This window comes from Anas acuta, chromosome 2, assembly GCF_963932015.1.
Source record: "Anas acuta chromosome 2, bAnaAcu1.1, whole genome shotgun sequence".
Classification (NCBI taxonomy): domain Eukaryota; kingdom Metazoa; phylum Chordata; class Aves; order Anseriformes; family Anatidae; genus Anas; species Anas acuta.
This window is the reverse complement of record NC_088980.1, coordinates 86,677,531-86,695,713: the sequence shown is the minus strand read 5'-3', so window position 1 is coordinate 86,695,713 and position 18,183 is coordinate 86,677,531. Positions and strand designations below refer to the sequence as shown.

The following is an 18,183-nucleotide window of genomic DNA, read 5'->3' as shown; positions in this document are numbered from 1 at the left end:
CCAGCTACCTGAAAAAACACTATGACTTCTCCATGCGTGCTGTTTATCTGTTAATATGAGCTGGTGCATGCAAGTCATTGATGGAAAATTTCAAACACTTTCACCACAGCGGGATAATTCCTTCTGTCTGAAAGTTTTACCTAATCATTAAAGCATCTCTTATTCCTAATAGCCGAAGCCTGCATTGTTCTAGCCTTAGTTCACTAATCCAGCCAAGGATGTGTATTTGGCAAGGAGGTTCCCGTTTCCCTCATGCAATGACTCAGGCCATTAGCACACATCCAAATAGCTGGCACTAGGTAGAAAGTCTCCCTTGTCTCTGCTAGGGACTTATTCCTTCCCTCAGAGCAGTTCTAAATACCTTACTGCCCTTGCTGCAGATAGGGTGCAGCTTCCTGGGAGCTTGACAGCAGAACATGCAGCGCAGCAGCCATCTTCACGCACACTTAACTGCAGCCTGTGCTCATCAGGAATAAATGTAGATCTGTGCAAAAGAGGCTCTGACAACGAAGTGGTGTTGTATTGCCACAGAGACTTTTTGGAATACTTTCCTCCCGCAGAGAAGCATTTGCCATCGTTTTAAAGGAAGTTGCCTAGAAACCGTGCGCTTCTTTTTCACACTCTGTCACCTGTGCTAGTTGAAGCATCGTGTTTGTATGTGTACAGGGCGGGATATAGATGTGCTGTGATGAAAATGCTGTCTTTTCATGTCATCTCAGATGTTCATGTCTTGTTTGACATTACATTATTACCACGTATTTGTCCATGTCTGTGTGTGTGTGTATACAGTGAAGGAATAGAACATAGGAGCTCTGTGAGTTTGGATTATTTGACGGGCAATGAATCCTTTCATTTTTCACTAAGGGAGTGTTGTGCCTCAGTTTCTCTGCAACAGAATACTAATGCATCTACTTGAATACCTCCTGTTTGGCACATAGAACTGAATTTCCTAATAATTGCCAAATCATTTGATTACAAATAATTTATCATGATTATTACTAGTAATGTTGCTAATGGCAAAACTATTTATTGAAGCAGTTGATGGAAAAGCTGGCTTAGTCTGAAAGATTACCTCCTCCCCTGCATTCATTTTAACTAGAAAGAGTTTCCAAGTAAGTAATTCATGCAGGAATTTTAGGTTCAGAAATTCTACAGAAAGCCACTTGGAAGAGCAATCAGTTTTGTTCCCACTGCTTCCACATTGTTCTCTCTGGTCTTTCTTTTCTTATTTTTTTTCCAGTGTGGCTAAGATCTTTAGGTTTAATACTATTTTTTTTCAATGAAGCAATGAAATCTTAAATCTAGAAGAGCCTCTCTGTCATATGAGATTATTTCCATGCAGCACAGAATGTGAAAAGTAATGAGATTCCTGGGTGGCTACTGCAGCCTTAATATATATTCCTGATTCCAAAACCCCTTGTGGTTGTTTCCAAATGAATACCAAGTCCAACTCTCTGTCTGTTACCTTACATGCCAAGAAGAGTTACAGGATGCTAGAGCTCACAGTAAATAAAGATTGAGTTTCTGAGTCAGAGTCAATGCCAAATCCTTGATGCTTGTAATCAGCCCAGCTGAGTGATGTGAGTGAGTAGTAACAGATGTTCAACCTCATGAGCAAACAAAAGTTCTACATGTTTTATGTCATTCAAGCAAAGTGAAATTGGGGTACTGAAATTAAAGTGCATCAAATGTCAAGTAATTACTGTTTAGTCATGCTTGGTATTAACTTCCTCCTTTCAACTGCATCATGAACAGATCTCCTCATTGGCTTCTGAAGAGCTCCAGAGTTTTAGGAATGCAGAGCTGTCCTTGCAGAAAACAGAAGACTCTCAGGAAGAGCTATTCTGTATCCCACCTGCCCCTGCTCAGCCACCACCACCACCACCTCCAACTCAGCTGTCAACAGCAGCTCCTAATTCCTCTGCTACAACTGCAGGTGACCCTGGGGAGGCAAGGCGAGCCCTAATGGAGGCTATTCGCTCTGGTGCTGGAGCAGCAAAGTTAAAAAAGGTAAATTACTTTTATATTTCTATGTGGATGAAGTAATCTGGGGCTGCTGTGCCCTGGGAGCTGTTTGTAAGCTGTGCTAGCCACGCATTTCTTTCTGCCATCAGGAGAAAGTATGTGCAGTGTTTTCTCTAAATGAGTTAAAGATCTAGCATATTTCAAACCTTTGAATGGGTATTAAATCACACTATTGAGGCCAAAACATAGCTGTACATACATGCAACAGTATGAACAGACAGTACTTTTTTGAAGAGAGCATGAATATCATTTCAGAAAGCATTCCCATGCCCTTTTCCATTATTATGAATCTGAGATGATTCAGACTAGGTGAACTTAAGAAAGATCAGATGTGAGACCCTGAAGCAAATTTAGAGATAAATTCTCTCCCAATTTCAGTAGTGTGTCCTAGACTTTGAATCCCAACATTTGCACCCTGATCACACAGAGATGAGAGCTGTCAGTAAGACTGTGGCTTCTTTTTAATGTCAGTCTGAACTTAACTGTAAATTGGATGATATGTGTATCACTCCTGTGGTCATCTATGGGTTACTTAACTCCCAGATGGCTAAATGCTTGGTATGATTTTTTGGCATAAATTCACTTATCTCTTTGACCGAAAATTACTCTTCCTAATCTTGTGTCACCGTATGTTTCTAGGTGAAGGGAAGCAGATTAATTGGTTTGAGTGGAGTTATCTTAGTATTATACTACAGTATCAAAAACGGACTTTGATCCACAGACTTTCAGGAATGTACAGAAACAGATGTCATTTTCCCAACATGTGATTTGCCTAATGCCAGCCTTAAATATGTAAATAGTCTTTAACCTTGCTCAGTTGTCCTCTTTAAAAAAAATTCAGAAAAGATGACCAAATTTCAACAATAAAAAGGCTAGCTAAAGAAATCTGACGAACGAGAAATTCCACAGAATCGTTCAAAGTGTTTCAGTGAAGTTTACATCAGCGTGCAAAGAGAACTCTGGATGTGCAGTTATTTTGCATGTGAAAAGCTACATCTATAGTATGCATACTAGTAGAAGACTGCAAATTATGAAAAAGTAATACTTTTTCAAGGTAAAAAATCAGGCCTTTGTTTCCACACTTCACCAGTTTACAGAAAAAAGGGGGGATTTCAACATTCAGGAATGCTTCTTGTGGTTCATTGATTTCTAGATCTTTTCAAATTCCTCATTCTTCCAACTGCATAACTATTGCAGAAGTCTCTGGGGGGACCTGTACCACTACTCATTTAAGCAAGTCTTTAACATATCCTTGGGGATTTACTTTGAAACAGTTGGATGGCCATTGCAGTCTATGAAAGTAATCTTGATATACTGATATATTCTGCTAAACACTGTGCCTGTCTTCTTTCATTTTCAAGACAGAGTAATTTTTTGGTAGTTTTGACATTGAGATGACAGGAGAGTGCATCTCTTATTATGTAGGTCTTTCAGGAAAATAAAGAGAGCAGCATTTTGTCCAAGACAAAGTAAGATTTTCTTATTGTTGTGCTGTCCTCCATGATATTGGATATTCAAGCTAAGTCTTGTATATGCTAAAGGAATCATATCGCTTTGACATCTGGTATCTCATGCCCTTGATCACTGATAGAGTAAGAATGTCAGATTTCCCAAAGAGCTTTCTATCTAGCGTGTATTAATCTCTCTCCTAGTTTGCTATGTTAAATGAGAGCTGAATGCTGATATTTCCCCTGCAGTTGGACAACTTGTGATAGCAAAAGTTGAGTTGGTAGAAGTATGTATCTGCATATCAGAGGTTTCTCCCTTTACATGTCTCTTTACATGAAAAACATGTCTCCAGTGAGCACTGAGGTTTTGATAGAGAGTAACTAGCAGGTGGTTTTGCATCAGCACCACAGCAAACTTTTTTTCTTTATTTTGTCTTCTCTGTCCAGGATCTATGATGTCATGATTTGCAGGTATGAGCACAGAGCCTTTTTTGGCTTTGCTTTCTAGAAGATTTTGGTTTCAGCAACTAGACAGCAGACTGGGAAGTTCAGTTCTGAATTGTACCTGTTTCCCTTTTATTGTCTTCTCGAAGTTTTCTGGAACAAGGGCTTCTGATGGTGAAGTCATTTATTTAGCTAATATTGCAGAGAACTGGGAAGGATCTGCATTGCTTAGTTATGTATGACTCAATTTGGCCTTATTTATGAGGGGTTATTTGCAATGGAAGTAGATCAAACGGGGCTGTCAGGGCAACCAAACATAAAAAGCAACCAATTGCCTAGATAAGGAGCATCCCAACCAAAATTTGAGCTCTATTAATATCTGTGAAAAGGCAACTCCTCCACTCCACCCTTGATTACACAGCTGTTTGCTGAAGTCATGAACTTTAAGGTTAAAAGATCCACTGTGCAGGAAGGGAGGAAAGAAATTGCTGCAGGCTGACCCTGCCTTGCTGCGAGTCAGGGTCTGCACCACACAGGCTGTAAGTGGGTCACCCAAAACAAACTAGAGCAAAAATAGGTACTTGAGAGAAATGCCAAGTGAAGGTACGACAGTATGTGCACGGGTCTCCTGGCTGTTCTTTAATCCATTTCTTGGAGTACTGTGCCTGCTTTGGCAAATAAATCATACTTTGTTTTGAAGAAACGGCTTCTGTTTTATTGCACACTGTTGCTGTCCACAGACTCCTGAAGGAAAATTCTTGAGGGTGCCAAGCCCAGTTGGTCCTCCTGAGGAACATGGTTCATCCCCAGTGCAGTGCAGTGCAGTTCAGAGACCTGCCAGAAAGGAGGTTAGATTTCATATCCTACCCAAAGGGAATAGAGGTGCAAATGTGATGAGCCTACCATGCTGGAAAAGATTGCAGGCAGCAACCTTTTTCTTCAGTTTTTAGAGTGGTCTGTCCTGCAACCTGGTACGTGTTTAGCATGTCCAAAGTGTAACAGCAAGTCAGGGAGATGGTGTGAAGTAAAGTCACTGACCAGGACAGATGACCCAGTTAACGCCTTTGGCAGTTAATTGACTTTAGAAATAAAGTCACCTCGCTAGCAAGGAGCCTGCTTCCTAGCCACACAGTCTGCCTCCTGTACAAAGGATAGTCAGTCGGCAGGGGAAATAAACAGCTGATCTGAGACCAAATATTGGCTAATTCTACTGAGTCAGGTTAGTAGAAGAACTGTAACATTTGAGCTTCTGGTGTTAAAAGTGAATTAGTGTTTTCTTTAAATTGTGTCAAAGAACTTTTTGTCACAAGTTCACGCGGTTAAGATCCTTATGATTAGTTTTTAAATGTTTTATTTCTGTCTCAGAAAATGCAGCCTAATCTGGCTAGATTTCTGCAATTCTGTGTATCATTACATGTTACACAGACACAGAAGTATACTTGCCTTGGGATTTACTATGATTATCTGTGGAAAAATAACATAACTACACATGCAAATAACCCATTAGATGTCTAGCTGTAGGTATAGTTGCAGCACAAGTCCATGCAGGATGGAAAATCTTACCCAACAAAGAGAAGTTAAAAAAGTTGCCTGTGCTGCTATACCATCTACTCATATTAGGTAGAGTTGTACCCGGGGATTTGGTAGAAATAGCGCAGCAGAATGTGCCTGCACAAGGTGGGGAAGGCAAGTTGCATATCTGAAAAACAAGCTTTTGCTCATGGAAAAATGATTTCTCTAGACCATTTTTAATAGTATGTATGAGAGGTATTCTACAGACTTCACATTTCCCAGTAAAGATTAGAGCCAGACATATTTAAGCAGCCGTTTCTAAGTTAACAAAATGAATTTGGCTCTATCACAGTATGTACAAGCATTCATTCCAGTGTTTGGCATCGGCATTTAGTCACATGAACTGTTGATACGTGCAGTGTATCACTCTGTTGGCAATCAAAGGAGCCAGGTAAGGTAATTACTGCACCTATTACAATAAGTCAGTGCTGTATGCTGGTATAATGTGAAGTTGGTTGCCAGCAAGTAATACATCGATCTGAATTATGGCATGTTCAGTGTCTTCCAGGGAGTATGGCCTAGTTCTGTACCCTTATGTCTTTATGTCTAGCACTGTATTATTTTTCTCATGTAATCAGAGATGTGGTATTCTGAATGAAGAAAGACTGTTTCTCATCATTGTTGTCTGTGGGAGCAATGACAGAAATTACAGACTCAAATCCACTGTTGATGTTGGCACTGCTATGCTGGAAAAGGGGGAGAAGACCCCACTTAGAGGTTGGCCAAGCTTGATATACAGGTAGTCAAATGAGCACATAAAGGGATTCTAGTTCCCATGCATAGTTAGAAGCAGTCATTTGCATGTTGCTACTTCATTTGAATTGAAAGATAAAACTTAATTTGAACTCTTCACCTTGATAATAATTTGTACCATGGCCTACTTTTTTCCCTAAGAATGAAGTTTCTGCCATGGATACTAAGGCCAATATGGAAGGTTGAAACTTAATCAAATACATTATTCCTGTTTAGCTTTTGTGGTGACATTAATGTATATCTGTCTGATAGAATCAAAGCTCAGCAACTTTGATTTTGGAAGAGTACACTGGCATTAAAATTAAGCATATGCTTAGATGACCTGAGGAGTAGGAAGGAAGATAAGCATTTGTTTAAGGATTTTCCTGAATTAAAGGCTATGGGAATTTCCTTCAGTCAGGAAGCAAAGTACTCATCGATTGATTTATGTGACCAGTGACAGCTATCCGATTCTGCATAGATGTTGACAGTCAGATACTGCATGCTTACAGCCAGGGTTTCTGTTCATTCCACGAGATGAAGGAAGTTCACAGAACAATGTCACCTACATTATAGTAATAATGTTACTGCAACTATAAGATCTAAGGGTATGTGAGGTGTGTGGGGTTTTAAGCAAGGATAATATAACCTTTTATTAGACCAACTGATACAGCTAGAAAAAAAAAAAAAAAAAAGAACAGATAAGCTCTAAGTCTTAAGGAGCTGATGAAGAGACTAGGCTTGAAAACAGCCCCACAAGAGAATGTTTGGTTAACAATGTCAACAGTTGAAGGTTTAAAAATATCTTGAGTGATCATGTGCTTTTCTTTGTTACAGGTCCCTCTGCTCGTTTGAATCATGTATAAAGAACAGGTAATTGGAAATCTAACCCCATATGCACCCATAATCATCATTCAAGGTCTGAAGTGGCAAAAAACATCAAGAAGTTTAGTTTATTCTCTTGTCTACGAGCCAAAATAAGTTGTAGTTAATTTTCTGTGTGTTCCTGCATAATGGTTCTAAGGGAAAAATGTGTTGCTCTGCTGTAAAGCATCTGTGCCAAGGAATTGTGTTTTGCCTCTGAATATTTAAGGTTGCCAATAAACTATTCTTGTTGGCAGGTTAATAAGAATATAAACACTGTGCAGTCCTGTGTTAATACTTAATTGTGTTTATGGGCAAAATAAAAAGGCTTTGCTAGCTATCTGAAAAGTAATATTCATTTCAAGTTGTTAAAAATATGTAACTGTTATAAACTCTTCACTTGCTTCTTATTTGGTTGAGAAAAGGGCTGAAAGTGATCAGGGAGAAAAAAAAGAGAATAAAGATCTATAGAAAAAAATCACAAGAAAAAGGTTACGGTACATTGTGAGGGACCTTAATTTTCATATGATGGAGTCTTTTTTTTTTTTTTTTTAAGATTAGATAAACTTCATATCTTTGGTGGAGCTCTGTGAAAGCAGGCAATCAATAATGATTGAGACTGTGTCTACTGAAGAGTTACTTATGGGATATGACGTATAGAATACTAAGCTGTATAGATATACCGAACCCTAGTAACGTTTGTGGCACTTTAAAAATACTGAGACACCTTAAGGGATCTCTATTTGCAACAGACTGTGAAGGTTACTAGTAAGATTTCAGAGCACTGCATAGAGGTCCAAGGTCTAGAATTCATTCCCGCACTGCAAAAGGAAGTGAAGCTGGTTTGGATCAGTAGTCAGGACTTAGTCCCTTGGTCAGGTCATGCGTAAGTTGGCCTTTTGCTTCCAGGTTGTACTGCTGTTGTATGTTGTCTCATGAGTATTTATATAGCAGCATCTTTTTCAAATGTTAACTACTTTGGTAGTTGTTGTTGTACATATTTTGAAAATATTTCATTAAATTGAAATGATTAACTTATAAAAGAGGGATCAAAATGCTTTTTCGTATTTCCTATATTGTAATGAAGTGGAGGAAGAGGAAGTTTGTACATTTACACTTTTATAATCACAGGCCAGAGTGATGGTAGATCCTTTTTTTTTTTTTTTTTAGCTGAAATTTAAAATGTATGCCTATGTAATGTTGAGAGCAAGAGAATATTTAGCCATCTGCATTTAATATGACTGTATATTATATATTGTAAAATATTGATGTCTGTTAGTGCCACAAATAAACATAAAATCAAACCTTACATGGCTTGAAAGACTCTTTTTGCCAAATGTTTTCTGTTTAAAAAAAGAAAGTAGAACTGAAGATGCTCTTAAGCAAACCAGTATGCAGTGTTTGATATCTCAGCTCTAATATAAAATGTCTCAAACAGAAAAGGGCTCGCAGCTAATACTTTAGGAACGCAGTCAGAAATCAACAACTAGAATCAAGGTATCAGTTGTATACATTTTGATATTAACCCAGTTCTGCTAAAGATCCATTTCATCATTAGGGAAGCTAATATGGTTAGAATTAAGGTCTTCTTTCACACCCTAAGATAAATAAGATCACTTCTGTTGACTGGTTAGCCTTCTTATACCTTAAAAGTCTTCTCACTGTCCTTGAGATAAGAAATATTAACATGATAAATTGCTGTTGCAGGAAAAGGTTCAGTCACTCATAAGCTTGAATACTAAACAGATTGTCCCACCAGTATCAAGTGCAGCTTCCTTGGTGAGGTGCAGTGAGATGGAATTCATTGCAGTTCTTCCTCTTGTTTTTCTTAGTGTTGTCTGAAGGCCTGGGTCTGTAGCCCTTCATTCCTAATGCCCCTTTTGTGTAACGAATTGTGTAGATACATACTTTTCGAAGTAAGGGATCCAAAACTGGATTCTGAGATAATAAGATACTCCAGTCTTTGAGACTCAAAGGTTCTGTCTCTGGCTGCTGCATAGAACTAAGTTCATAAAATATTTATTCTTGGATAACTTCTAGTTATCAAATTCCCATGGCAAAGAAGCTATAAGATTAAGAACAGCTGCAAGATGAGATGTCACCTTCAGTGTGACATGAAAAAAAATAACAAAAAATCCTGCCAGTTCACTCAGAGCTCAAGCTGAAAATGCAAAGGGAGTTCAGCTGTCTACAACAAGAAGCTGGACTGGGTGTGCATTCTTGCTGATGGGAGATGTGTGTGCTACTAACATTGTCATCCCAGGTACTGCAGAAATCCTGGTAGCAATTTAATTTAAGTCCAAATTAATGGAAATTTTAATATAAGCCCATTTTGGATGAAGTCCAGTTATAAGTATGACCCTTCCATTCAATAACTTTCTATGGAGACTTTCAGCAGTCTTCATTTGGGAAGTAAGCATACATTGGTGTTTCAGTGCATGTCAGACAAGCTCTTTTGAATCCCTTTGTCATGTCACCCCCCTCTTTTACTGTGATTCGGGACTTGGGAACTGGGTTGCTACTGGATGAAATTGATTTGGGAGATGCAGTCATCACAATTTGACATTCACTCCATGGAACCAGACTGGAGTTTGTCATAAGTTAAAGGAAAAAACCCTGACAGATACCTGGTAGACATCATGTCCTCAGCACCAAGTATTTAGATTTATCTTCTCTTATTGGTCCACACAGTTTGCAAGTGTATATACAACCTATGTCTAGAGGTCTGCGTGCCACATAGATTAGTCTTCGATGTGTCTTTTCATGGTACCTTCAGATGGACGATCTGAAGGCTGGTTTCTTTCTTGAGGGACCAAAATAAGAGCAGTGAGCTCCCTTTTTCCACAGTCTATCTCTTGGCCTAGGCTTTCCCTACAGAACTCTTAACTTGACCAGAGGAAAGTCTGATACACTCCTGGTTCTTCTGGTCCTTTATATTGCCCTTTTATCTGGGTAAGGTATACATGTAGTCCAATGAGGTGAAAAATAGTATCATCAGAGAAAGTGAATGGAGAATCTGAGTTTGCTATCTTTATTCCTTGTGCAGGTATAAATCGATGTTCAGGGCTTAGAGAATCCACTCTCATTTCTCAAAAAAAAAAAAAAAAAAAAAGCCACCTCACCCCCTTCTTTTTTACATGTTTTTTTTTTTTTTTTCTTGCCGAGCTCAGAATATCACTCAACCATAAAGCTAGCATTAAATAGCTCTGATTAAATATTTAATTTTAAATAATATTGACTGTCTGCATGAGCTATTTGACTTAGGGGACTTCATTATGGAAAACTTGTACAGACAGCCTGCTAATGTTGGTCATGCAAAGTATTGGACCAAAAGACTTTTTGACATGTACATCAATCTACGGTTTTGAACGTGGCAGGTTTTAACTTCCCCAGGTCATTCAAGTGATTTGCACAATTTATGCTACATTTACCACAGCCAAAAATTGGCATTTCATCAGTGTGTAGGAAGAAGGAAGAGAACAAGAGATGCAATTATGAAACAATGGAAAATGCCACCCAGAGATAGTTTGTGATGTTTTTCCTCTAATCTCTCCAGAAAAGAATTAGTTCTGTTGTTTAGTGTTGCTTAGCAGTAAGCACGTATTTTAATTTGAATGCAAAAATCTGCACAAATCTTCATTTAAGTCAAAGTTTGTCTGAATGAAATGTTCATAATTCGGTTCTTTGTTGGTGCAGTATGAAAAATAGTTGTCTTCTACAACAGTAAATTAGCACTTTTAACATATTTAAAGTATTTATTTGTGCATTATTCCTCTACTCGTCTTTGTTCCTCCACTGAGATACATGTGTACCAACACACTTTGCCTCTGAAACTTGTATTAAGATTATGTGGATATTCCTATTCTTTCTCCACTTATTGCTGTTGAGAACACAAAATAAAATATGCCACACCACATGGGAGCTGTAGCTTCCATAATGGTTGCATTTCCCCACTTGCAGAAAATGACTTTTTCAATGGCAGAGTTTCTTTCTCAAGGACAAAATGAAGAAAAAAAAATAAACGTTGTTCTGATCTGCTATTCTATTTTTCTGAGTAGGGTGTGGAGTTTGATTCATTGCTGATGTCTTCATTTGGCTGGGGAAAGTTTCCATGTAGTTCAGTTCCCAGGGTTGTTCAACAAAGTACACTAAGATGGATGAACCTTTCTAGGAGCAAAAAGGTATTTCCTTCTTATTACTAAATATTTTTAAGTGTATGTTAAACAAGTGTAGTTGGGTTTAAGTACTAACAGACTACATGATGCCACACCAGATATAAAAGTCATGCTCTCCTTCTAGTTTTGTCTAACAATTAAAGGGGGAGTTGTTCCTATTTAAGCAGATTTCTGATTTGTTGCAATATTTTATCTTTAAAAAGAGAGAGAAATTAGAACAACTTAACAGGAATACTTTATGTTCTTCACACTTAAGGAGTTTAAGAACAAACTCACTTTTCATCGTCTGTTCCTTTCCGCCAGTCACTACACACACACACAGAGTCTTCTTCATCATTTCAGGAAATTAGTAGTTGTTGGAAAAAGGATCTTTACCAGTGGATCCTTTTTTCATTTATAACAGTAGCCTTTTTATCCTGTGAAATAGCAAGAAAGGCAGGGACCAAATTTTTATGCAGTCACAACAGTTGTACACAGTCACTGCTGCAAGCTCCAGATAATGTCATCTTCAGCCAACTTCTTTTCCTTTCACTCTTCTCTACTTTTTTTGTCTATATGCTTATAAAAACATGTACGTGCCATGTCTCTTTTTTTTCTGAGGTCTTTATTGTGTTTGAAGTCCTAAAAGGTTTCCCCCTGAACAAAGCACAACATTGTTGCAGTTGTACATCAGGCTGAAAGAGGACATTATTCCTACACGAACACGCTGTCCACTTTGCAATTCAGGAACTGAAAAGAGGAAACTGTACTGAAAGAACAAGACTGTGGAACATCATTGTCTTCTATATTGTAACCTGTGTTTACTGCAGTAGGAACAAAGCAAACACAGTGCAAATATGCACGGCTTTCCTTTATCTGATTTCATGCATCCAACAGAAGCGTTTCTGTCAGATGTACTTGGATTTGTTCCTTGTAGCGCTTGGCACAGGGAAGGGGGGTCACAACTTGAGGGCCCTGGTTTGGGTGGTACCACTGACTTGTGGTGTCACTTCTATGTTTTTCCTCACAACAAACCAATACGTGGTTTGATTTAGCCAGCATGCAAGTTGGCAAACCAAGTGCTAACACTATGCTGACGGACAAAGGCTCTGGTGAGAGGCAGTCAAAGAGGGGAGCAAGTCGTGGTTCAGCCTTTGTGCAGCTACAGTACCGAGGTCCTGGGAGCCAGCTGCCTGCATGGTTTCCTCTCGGTCGTAAACCAGAGGTAATGGTGAGGGGAGAGGGAACTGGATGTGTCTGCCCTCTGCCTAAGTCAAGGAGCCAAGGAGCCGCAGCCCTCCCTTCCACAGCAACACGTACCAGTGCCAATGGCGTGCAGGGGGAACCTCAGTGAGCAGCAACCCCACCAAAACACTGGGATCTGATACCTGCACTGGGTGTTGGAAGTCACCAGGGAGATCCTGAGACTGCGAGCATCTCTGTCAATGCAACCACATGCTCAGGTAAATGTCCTCAAAACCAGATTCAGCCATCCCTACTGTAGACTCATTGCTGATAAAATCCAGCCTTCACCACAGCTACAGCCCTCAGTCCCTCGGTCAGCTTCAGCAATGGGTTCAGGCTGTGTTATCCCTGACCAGCAAATGCTGAGCACAGGGCAGTAATTTGGCCTTCCCCCCAGCACGTATTCCCTTGTTCATTAGCCTCGCTGTTAATGTTCCAACTTTCCAGCTTATGGAAGGAACTGTCAAAGGCAATTTGCAGATAGCCATTGCTGCAGAAGTGCAAAGAGTTATATTTTTATCTGTTGATGAATAATTTAGCACCAATTCTGTGTTATGTAAAATTGCTGCTCTACTGCTGATAGGGCCAGTGTTGGTATGAAGCGTTTTTCTAAGCCTAGCTACACAGGTTAAAGCTTGCCAGTTTTATCCTATGCATCTGCCATGAGGCAGAATTTTTCCACCTTCAAGCTGGGAATCGGTGCAGGTCTTTCATTCCAGGAGAGGGCAGTTCCCTATCCTCCTCATTTATAGTCCTGATCATCCTACGTATTTTACAAATAGCTTTGCCTTAGATAGTATATATTGATTAGTCCAGGTGTTCTCCACAGGAAAGGATGAGATGTGATTATTTTTTCCATATAAACACCATGGAAATCATCTATCCTCTTAGACCTCTGCGTTATGTGAAGGAACAAACTAAAATACCGTTTGGATGCATAGCAGCCACAGTTTTCATTCCCCTTGTACTGTGGGTGGGTGAGTCCTGTGCACTTATTTTGGTAGGGAGCACCGAATATGGACAGATTTTGATGCATCTTGTTTTGGTTTCAGGTTGAAAATTGTTCCTTTGAGATTCACTCTCTTCTCTGCTCAGAGTGGGATTAAAAGATTAGGGAATGAAAACAAATAACAGTATTTTTCCCACCCACAAGCTTACTTGTAAGGATAAAGTGAGATTGAAATGCTGTTGTATTTCAGTAGCAGAACATGTCCAGAAATGGAGAAATTCATGGGTTTTCTTAGGACTCTGCATCTCGGCTGCTACTTCTGCTGTATTCTACAAGTGTTGCCAAGAGATGCTAAGCTGAAAATGCAAATATGTTCAGGGCTGAAGGATCAAAGAGCAATTAAATTAAAAACTGCTGACAGGTCAATCTTAATAGTCATTTCCATGCTGAAATAAGTCAATAAATCTTAGCTTGCAATAAATCTTACCACATAAAGGTGGGCTTGCATAACAGGAAAATGTAGTAAAATGTAGCAATATATTTTATGCAAATGCTTTGTAAAAGTAATGAGTAGCATGTTTTATTCATATTGTCCTGGCATCAAAGCGGTCAAGAAGACATTGGACTTCTGGAATGGGTTAATCCTCTGCAGCAGCAGGATGCTGAGCTAGCAGAATGGCTTCTATTTATATTACTATTTGCTTATATTTGTAAATACAACCCTTAATTGAGCTCCTGAACCCTGTTGTCTTTGGTGCTGTGCAAACACAAGTGACTGTCCCTGCCCTGAAGACCTTTCCAAACTAGAAAAGTCAGGAAGAGAATTGGATGGGAGCAGAGCACTCAGGTGACTTGCCTGTGGTCACCCAAGATGATGGTGGCAGAAGTAAAGCTGGGACTTGAGATGCATGTGTCATATTTTGGCCCTGTCCTCCAAGTCATGCTGCTTCCTGGCCCATATACTGCGTGCAGTAGGTATGGATCGAGTAAGAAACAAACAAAACCTCTCATAGTATAGGTCAGGCATCGGGAATGCTGGCAAAGCAGCCATTCAGCTGTCTTTCTCCCCAGAGACCTTAATCGTAGAATCACTGAATGGTTTGGGTTGGAAGGGACCTTAAAGACCACACAGTTCCAAACCCCTGCCATGGGATTGGGTTAGTCCACACGCCCCTACAGACCCAAAGCCCCATCCAGCCTGGCCTTGAGCACCTCCAGGGATGGGGCATCCACAGCTTCTCTGGGCAACCTGTGCCACTGCCTCACCACCCTCTGGGTGAAGAATTTCTTCTGAATATCTAATCCAAATCTCCCCTCTCTTAGTTTAAAGCCATTCCCCCTTGTCCTGTCACTATCTTCCCTGACCCAGAGTCCTTCCCCAGCTTTCCTGCAGGCCCCCTTTAGGCACTGAAGGCCGCTGTAAGATCTCCCCGGAGCCTTCTCTTCTCCAGGCTGAACAACCCCAACTCCCTCAGCCTGTCTTCCTCAGAGGGGTGCTCCAGCCCCTTGGTCATCTTTGTGGCCCTGCTCTGGACTTGTTCTAATAGGTCCATGTCCTTGTGCTGGGGGCCCCAGAGCTGAACACAGTAATGTGCTCGTGTCTTTTTATTTATCCTCCCCAGTGCATGAGGTACAAAATACTAGGTAAACATGCTCCTAGTTACTTGTATCTAAACTAGACACATCTCCAGCAAACACATAACACAATAAGGAGCTGGAATACTGCTGCTGAATTCAGTGGTAGAAATTCCCCAGTCATGAAATAGCATCTGTCCCCATGATGGCTTCCTGCCTACCTGTAGCTGTTCTCCCCAGGGAAAATGGAAGAGGAGGCATTCCCAATCTTGCCACTTCAGCAGCAACCTCCTGCTGTAAGCGATGCTCTCTACCTGTCAGAGCTTGGTGAGCACAGTAACTGCAGCAGCAATGAAAGTGCTTGGGGACGGCCTGTAGCTTTTTTTTTTTTCTTTTCTTTTCTTTTTTTTTGCCACCCTTTTTCTCTTTTTGCCTTGCCTCTGAAGAGCCATTCATTCTAGGTCTGTGTGGTCTCCAGCTTGATGCAGTACCTCATCTTCCGACTGTTTTTCCTGGCGCTACGAGATTGCATGGAGCCCAGCCCAGGGTAATAACATGCTGCGTGTTCCCAAAACTGGGAACAAAAGGTGAGGATTTCTTGTTTTCCTTGGGATGCTGATCTCATCTTACATTACTGAGGGTGCAATCTGAAGGAGATTTCAAAAATAATTTAAACAAGGTCCCTTCATGTATGTTTTCCTTTAACCAGGAGAAGGTTTTCCACCATTGCCAAAATGGGAAAAATATATACTTTCTTCATATATTCGAATTGTCACCAACAACCAAAGGTGGGATCAGAAATAACGGTTTTGAGAAGAGGTTTCTCCCAAGGGCAGGTAACATTTTTCTCCCAGCAACAAACCAGTCCTGTGCTGGAGGCTGCCAATGAAACAGCAAGTGGAATGTGTAGGGAAGGAAATTCACCCCAAATCTGCCTGACCTGAGCCGAGGAGCAGATTTTATTTTTAAGTGTGTGAAGCAGAATTATCAGTGATGAAGAATCATGAGTCAGAGCCGCAAAATCATGAGACTGGTCCCCAGGCTGATGAGGGTTGCATTTTTCTGTTTTTAAGGGAACAGCTTCTGCTGTGTGGTTTGGTCTCGGAATTGATTTTGGAAACTCCTTGGGGTGTGGGCAGAGCCACTGGCACCCTCCTCTCCCACCTCGACCCCCGGCTGTGCTGCAGGGACAGGCAGGAAAACCCTCAGCAAGCCCCAGGGTGTGCAGTGGTAGCACTTTGAGCATGCTGGAAATGTCTCACTGCCCGCCGAATATTTGGCCCACATTTGCCAATGAGCACCACAAGGTAGTCCATCCCAGTGCTCCAAAACTTCCAGCCCACTCAGTTATTAATATGTTGTGTGTTTTTTCATAAAATGGAGCTTGTCTTTATAATTTTTGCTTATAGGCTGTGTGCTGGTACAACTATTTCCACTAGAGGTGTGATGTTTTCAGTGAAATGGGTGCACCAACACGACCATTGTCTGGGGACACTGTTGCACCAGCACAAAGGGGCTTCATACCCATGCAGCTTATTTACCTTCTGGTGTGGAAATCAAAATTTCAGCATAAATAAGCATCTTTATACCCTGTACAGCTGTTTCTACCTGGGGGAAGCTATACCATTTTTACTATACCAGTCTATACAATCCTGTGTGCAGCCAGGCCTTCACAGTGGCATGCCTTCTGCATAGCAAAGCCCTTGTGCTGGCCAGGCCCTCGCCATGCCAAGAAGAGCTGCTGAGAGTCAGTGATGTTATCAAGGTATTGGATGCTCCACTTCAGTCCAGCTGTCAAAGCCTGAAGGAGGAGGGGTGCCCCTGCTTACTTGCACTGGCCAGCACAGTAATCTGCATATCTGGCATCAACTGGAGAGTGGTTTTGCTGTATCCGGAGGCAGCCAGCTGGTAAAACGAGAGGCAGTTTTTGCAACACCTTACGACCAGGAAGAGTTCCTCTTACAGTGTCTGCTAAGTTCATTTTATAGCAGAAGAATAAAGCTCCGGTAGCAGAACCACGCCACTGACTGTCTTGTTGCTTTGGAAGTGAGCATCCCTCTTGCTTGGGTATCTCCAATTCACTGTAGCACTATGAAGCATCAGAAAGCCATTATCCCATGAGAACAGCCTATCCCATTGACGTTGTCACTTACAGACAGTGTCTGCTAGGCAAAAGGAAGGAGAAATACAACTTCCAATGACAGTCAGCAGTTATGCGAAGCTTTTCACCTTAAAACGCCTTGCAAATCCTGGTTATATTTAAACTCAAGTCACCAGTGTATGTATGTGCGAGTCTGTCTGTGTGGGCGCCCTGTCCTTTTTTATATGCTCTACATAAACATACAAGGAAGGCAGACAACACTCAGTAGGTCAGTGTAAGTTACAGGAACACGAGAACTGAACAGAGCGGTGGCTGGGAAACAGTCAAGCAACTGCTGTCAGGACTCCTGCGGGAGGGGAAGGATGGACATCATGGTTTCTCAGCCTGCAGCCTCTCCATTTCTGTGCTAAGATGGGTAACTTGAAGAATAGGGTCAAAATGGCTTTTAAATACGTGCTGACAGTGTGATTACTTATGGTATTATTGATAGTGTGCAAGTTGGTGACCCAAGTCCTTTCCTGCTATATACCAATGCACAGTTTGCCTCTCTCTACCTTTAATAATTTAGAGTCTGCTTTGACAGAGTGAAAAAGAGATTAATTCACCTGCTGTCCTGATGGCCATTAGGAGAAAATCACAAAGTCAGAGCAGCAGCTTGGTTTTTATGACTGAATTCTTCTGCAGACACGAGTCTATTATTCAGCCGCAAAGCTCCGTGGCCCTTGAAGCCGAGTTGCAGGGGTGAAGGTCACGGCTCTGCCAGTAACCACAGTGCCATTACATGCAGTTTTAATCAGCACACACTGGGCAAATGCAGCTCCAGTGCTGTACTGTTAAATATAATAGAATTTGCACCACAGATGACTGTAGGTCCTCACGGTTAAATCAGCTCTGCCTGTTTACCTTTTGGTTACAGCTCAAATGTATGAAAGGTGCCATAATCCATCTTTTCCCACATCAGAGGCTTGAAGAAACCACTTTCCTGTAGCATTGCATGTGAAGAGGTAACGTTTCTTCATTTGCCTCACATATCAAAATTCAAGGCAATCAGTCATTCATTCCACATCATAAATA

General features: G+C 40.8%; 1 protein-coding gene across 15 annotated transcripts in view; it reads left to right on the top strand.

The window, feature by feature from the left end:
• Positions 1–8,394, top strand: part of COBL (cordon-bleu WH2 repeat protein) — a 154,696-nt gene extending 146,302 nt beyond the window's left edge. For all 15 annotated transcript variants that reach the window (XM_068671105.1, XM_068671095.1, XM_068671093.1 and 12 more), the window contains 2 exons: positions 1,756–2,010; positions 7,059–8,394. In XM_068671105.1, coding sequence (XP_068527206.1) covers positions 1,756–2,010; positions 7,059–7,076 — 273 coding nt within the window. In that variant the 3' untranslated portion in view covers positions 7,077–8,394. The remainder of the gene's footprint in view (positions 1–1,755; positions 2,011–7,058) is intronic.
• Positions 8,395–18,183: the final 9,789 nt, after the last annotated feature.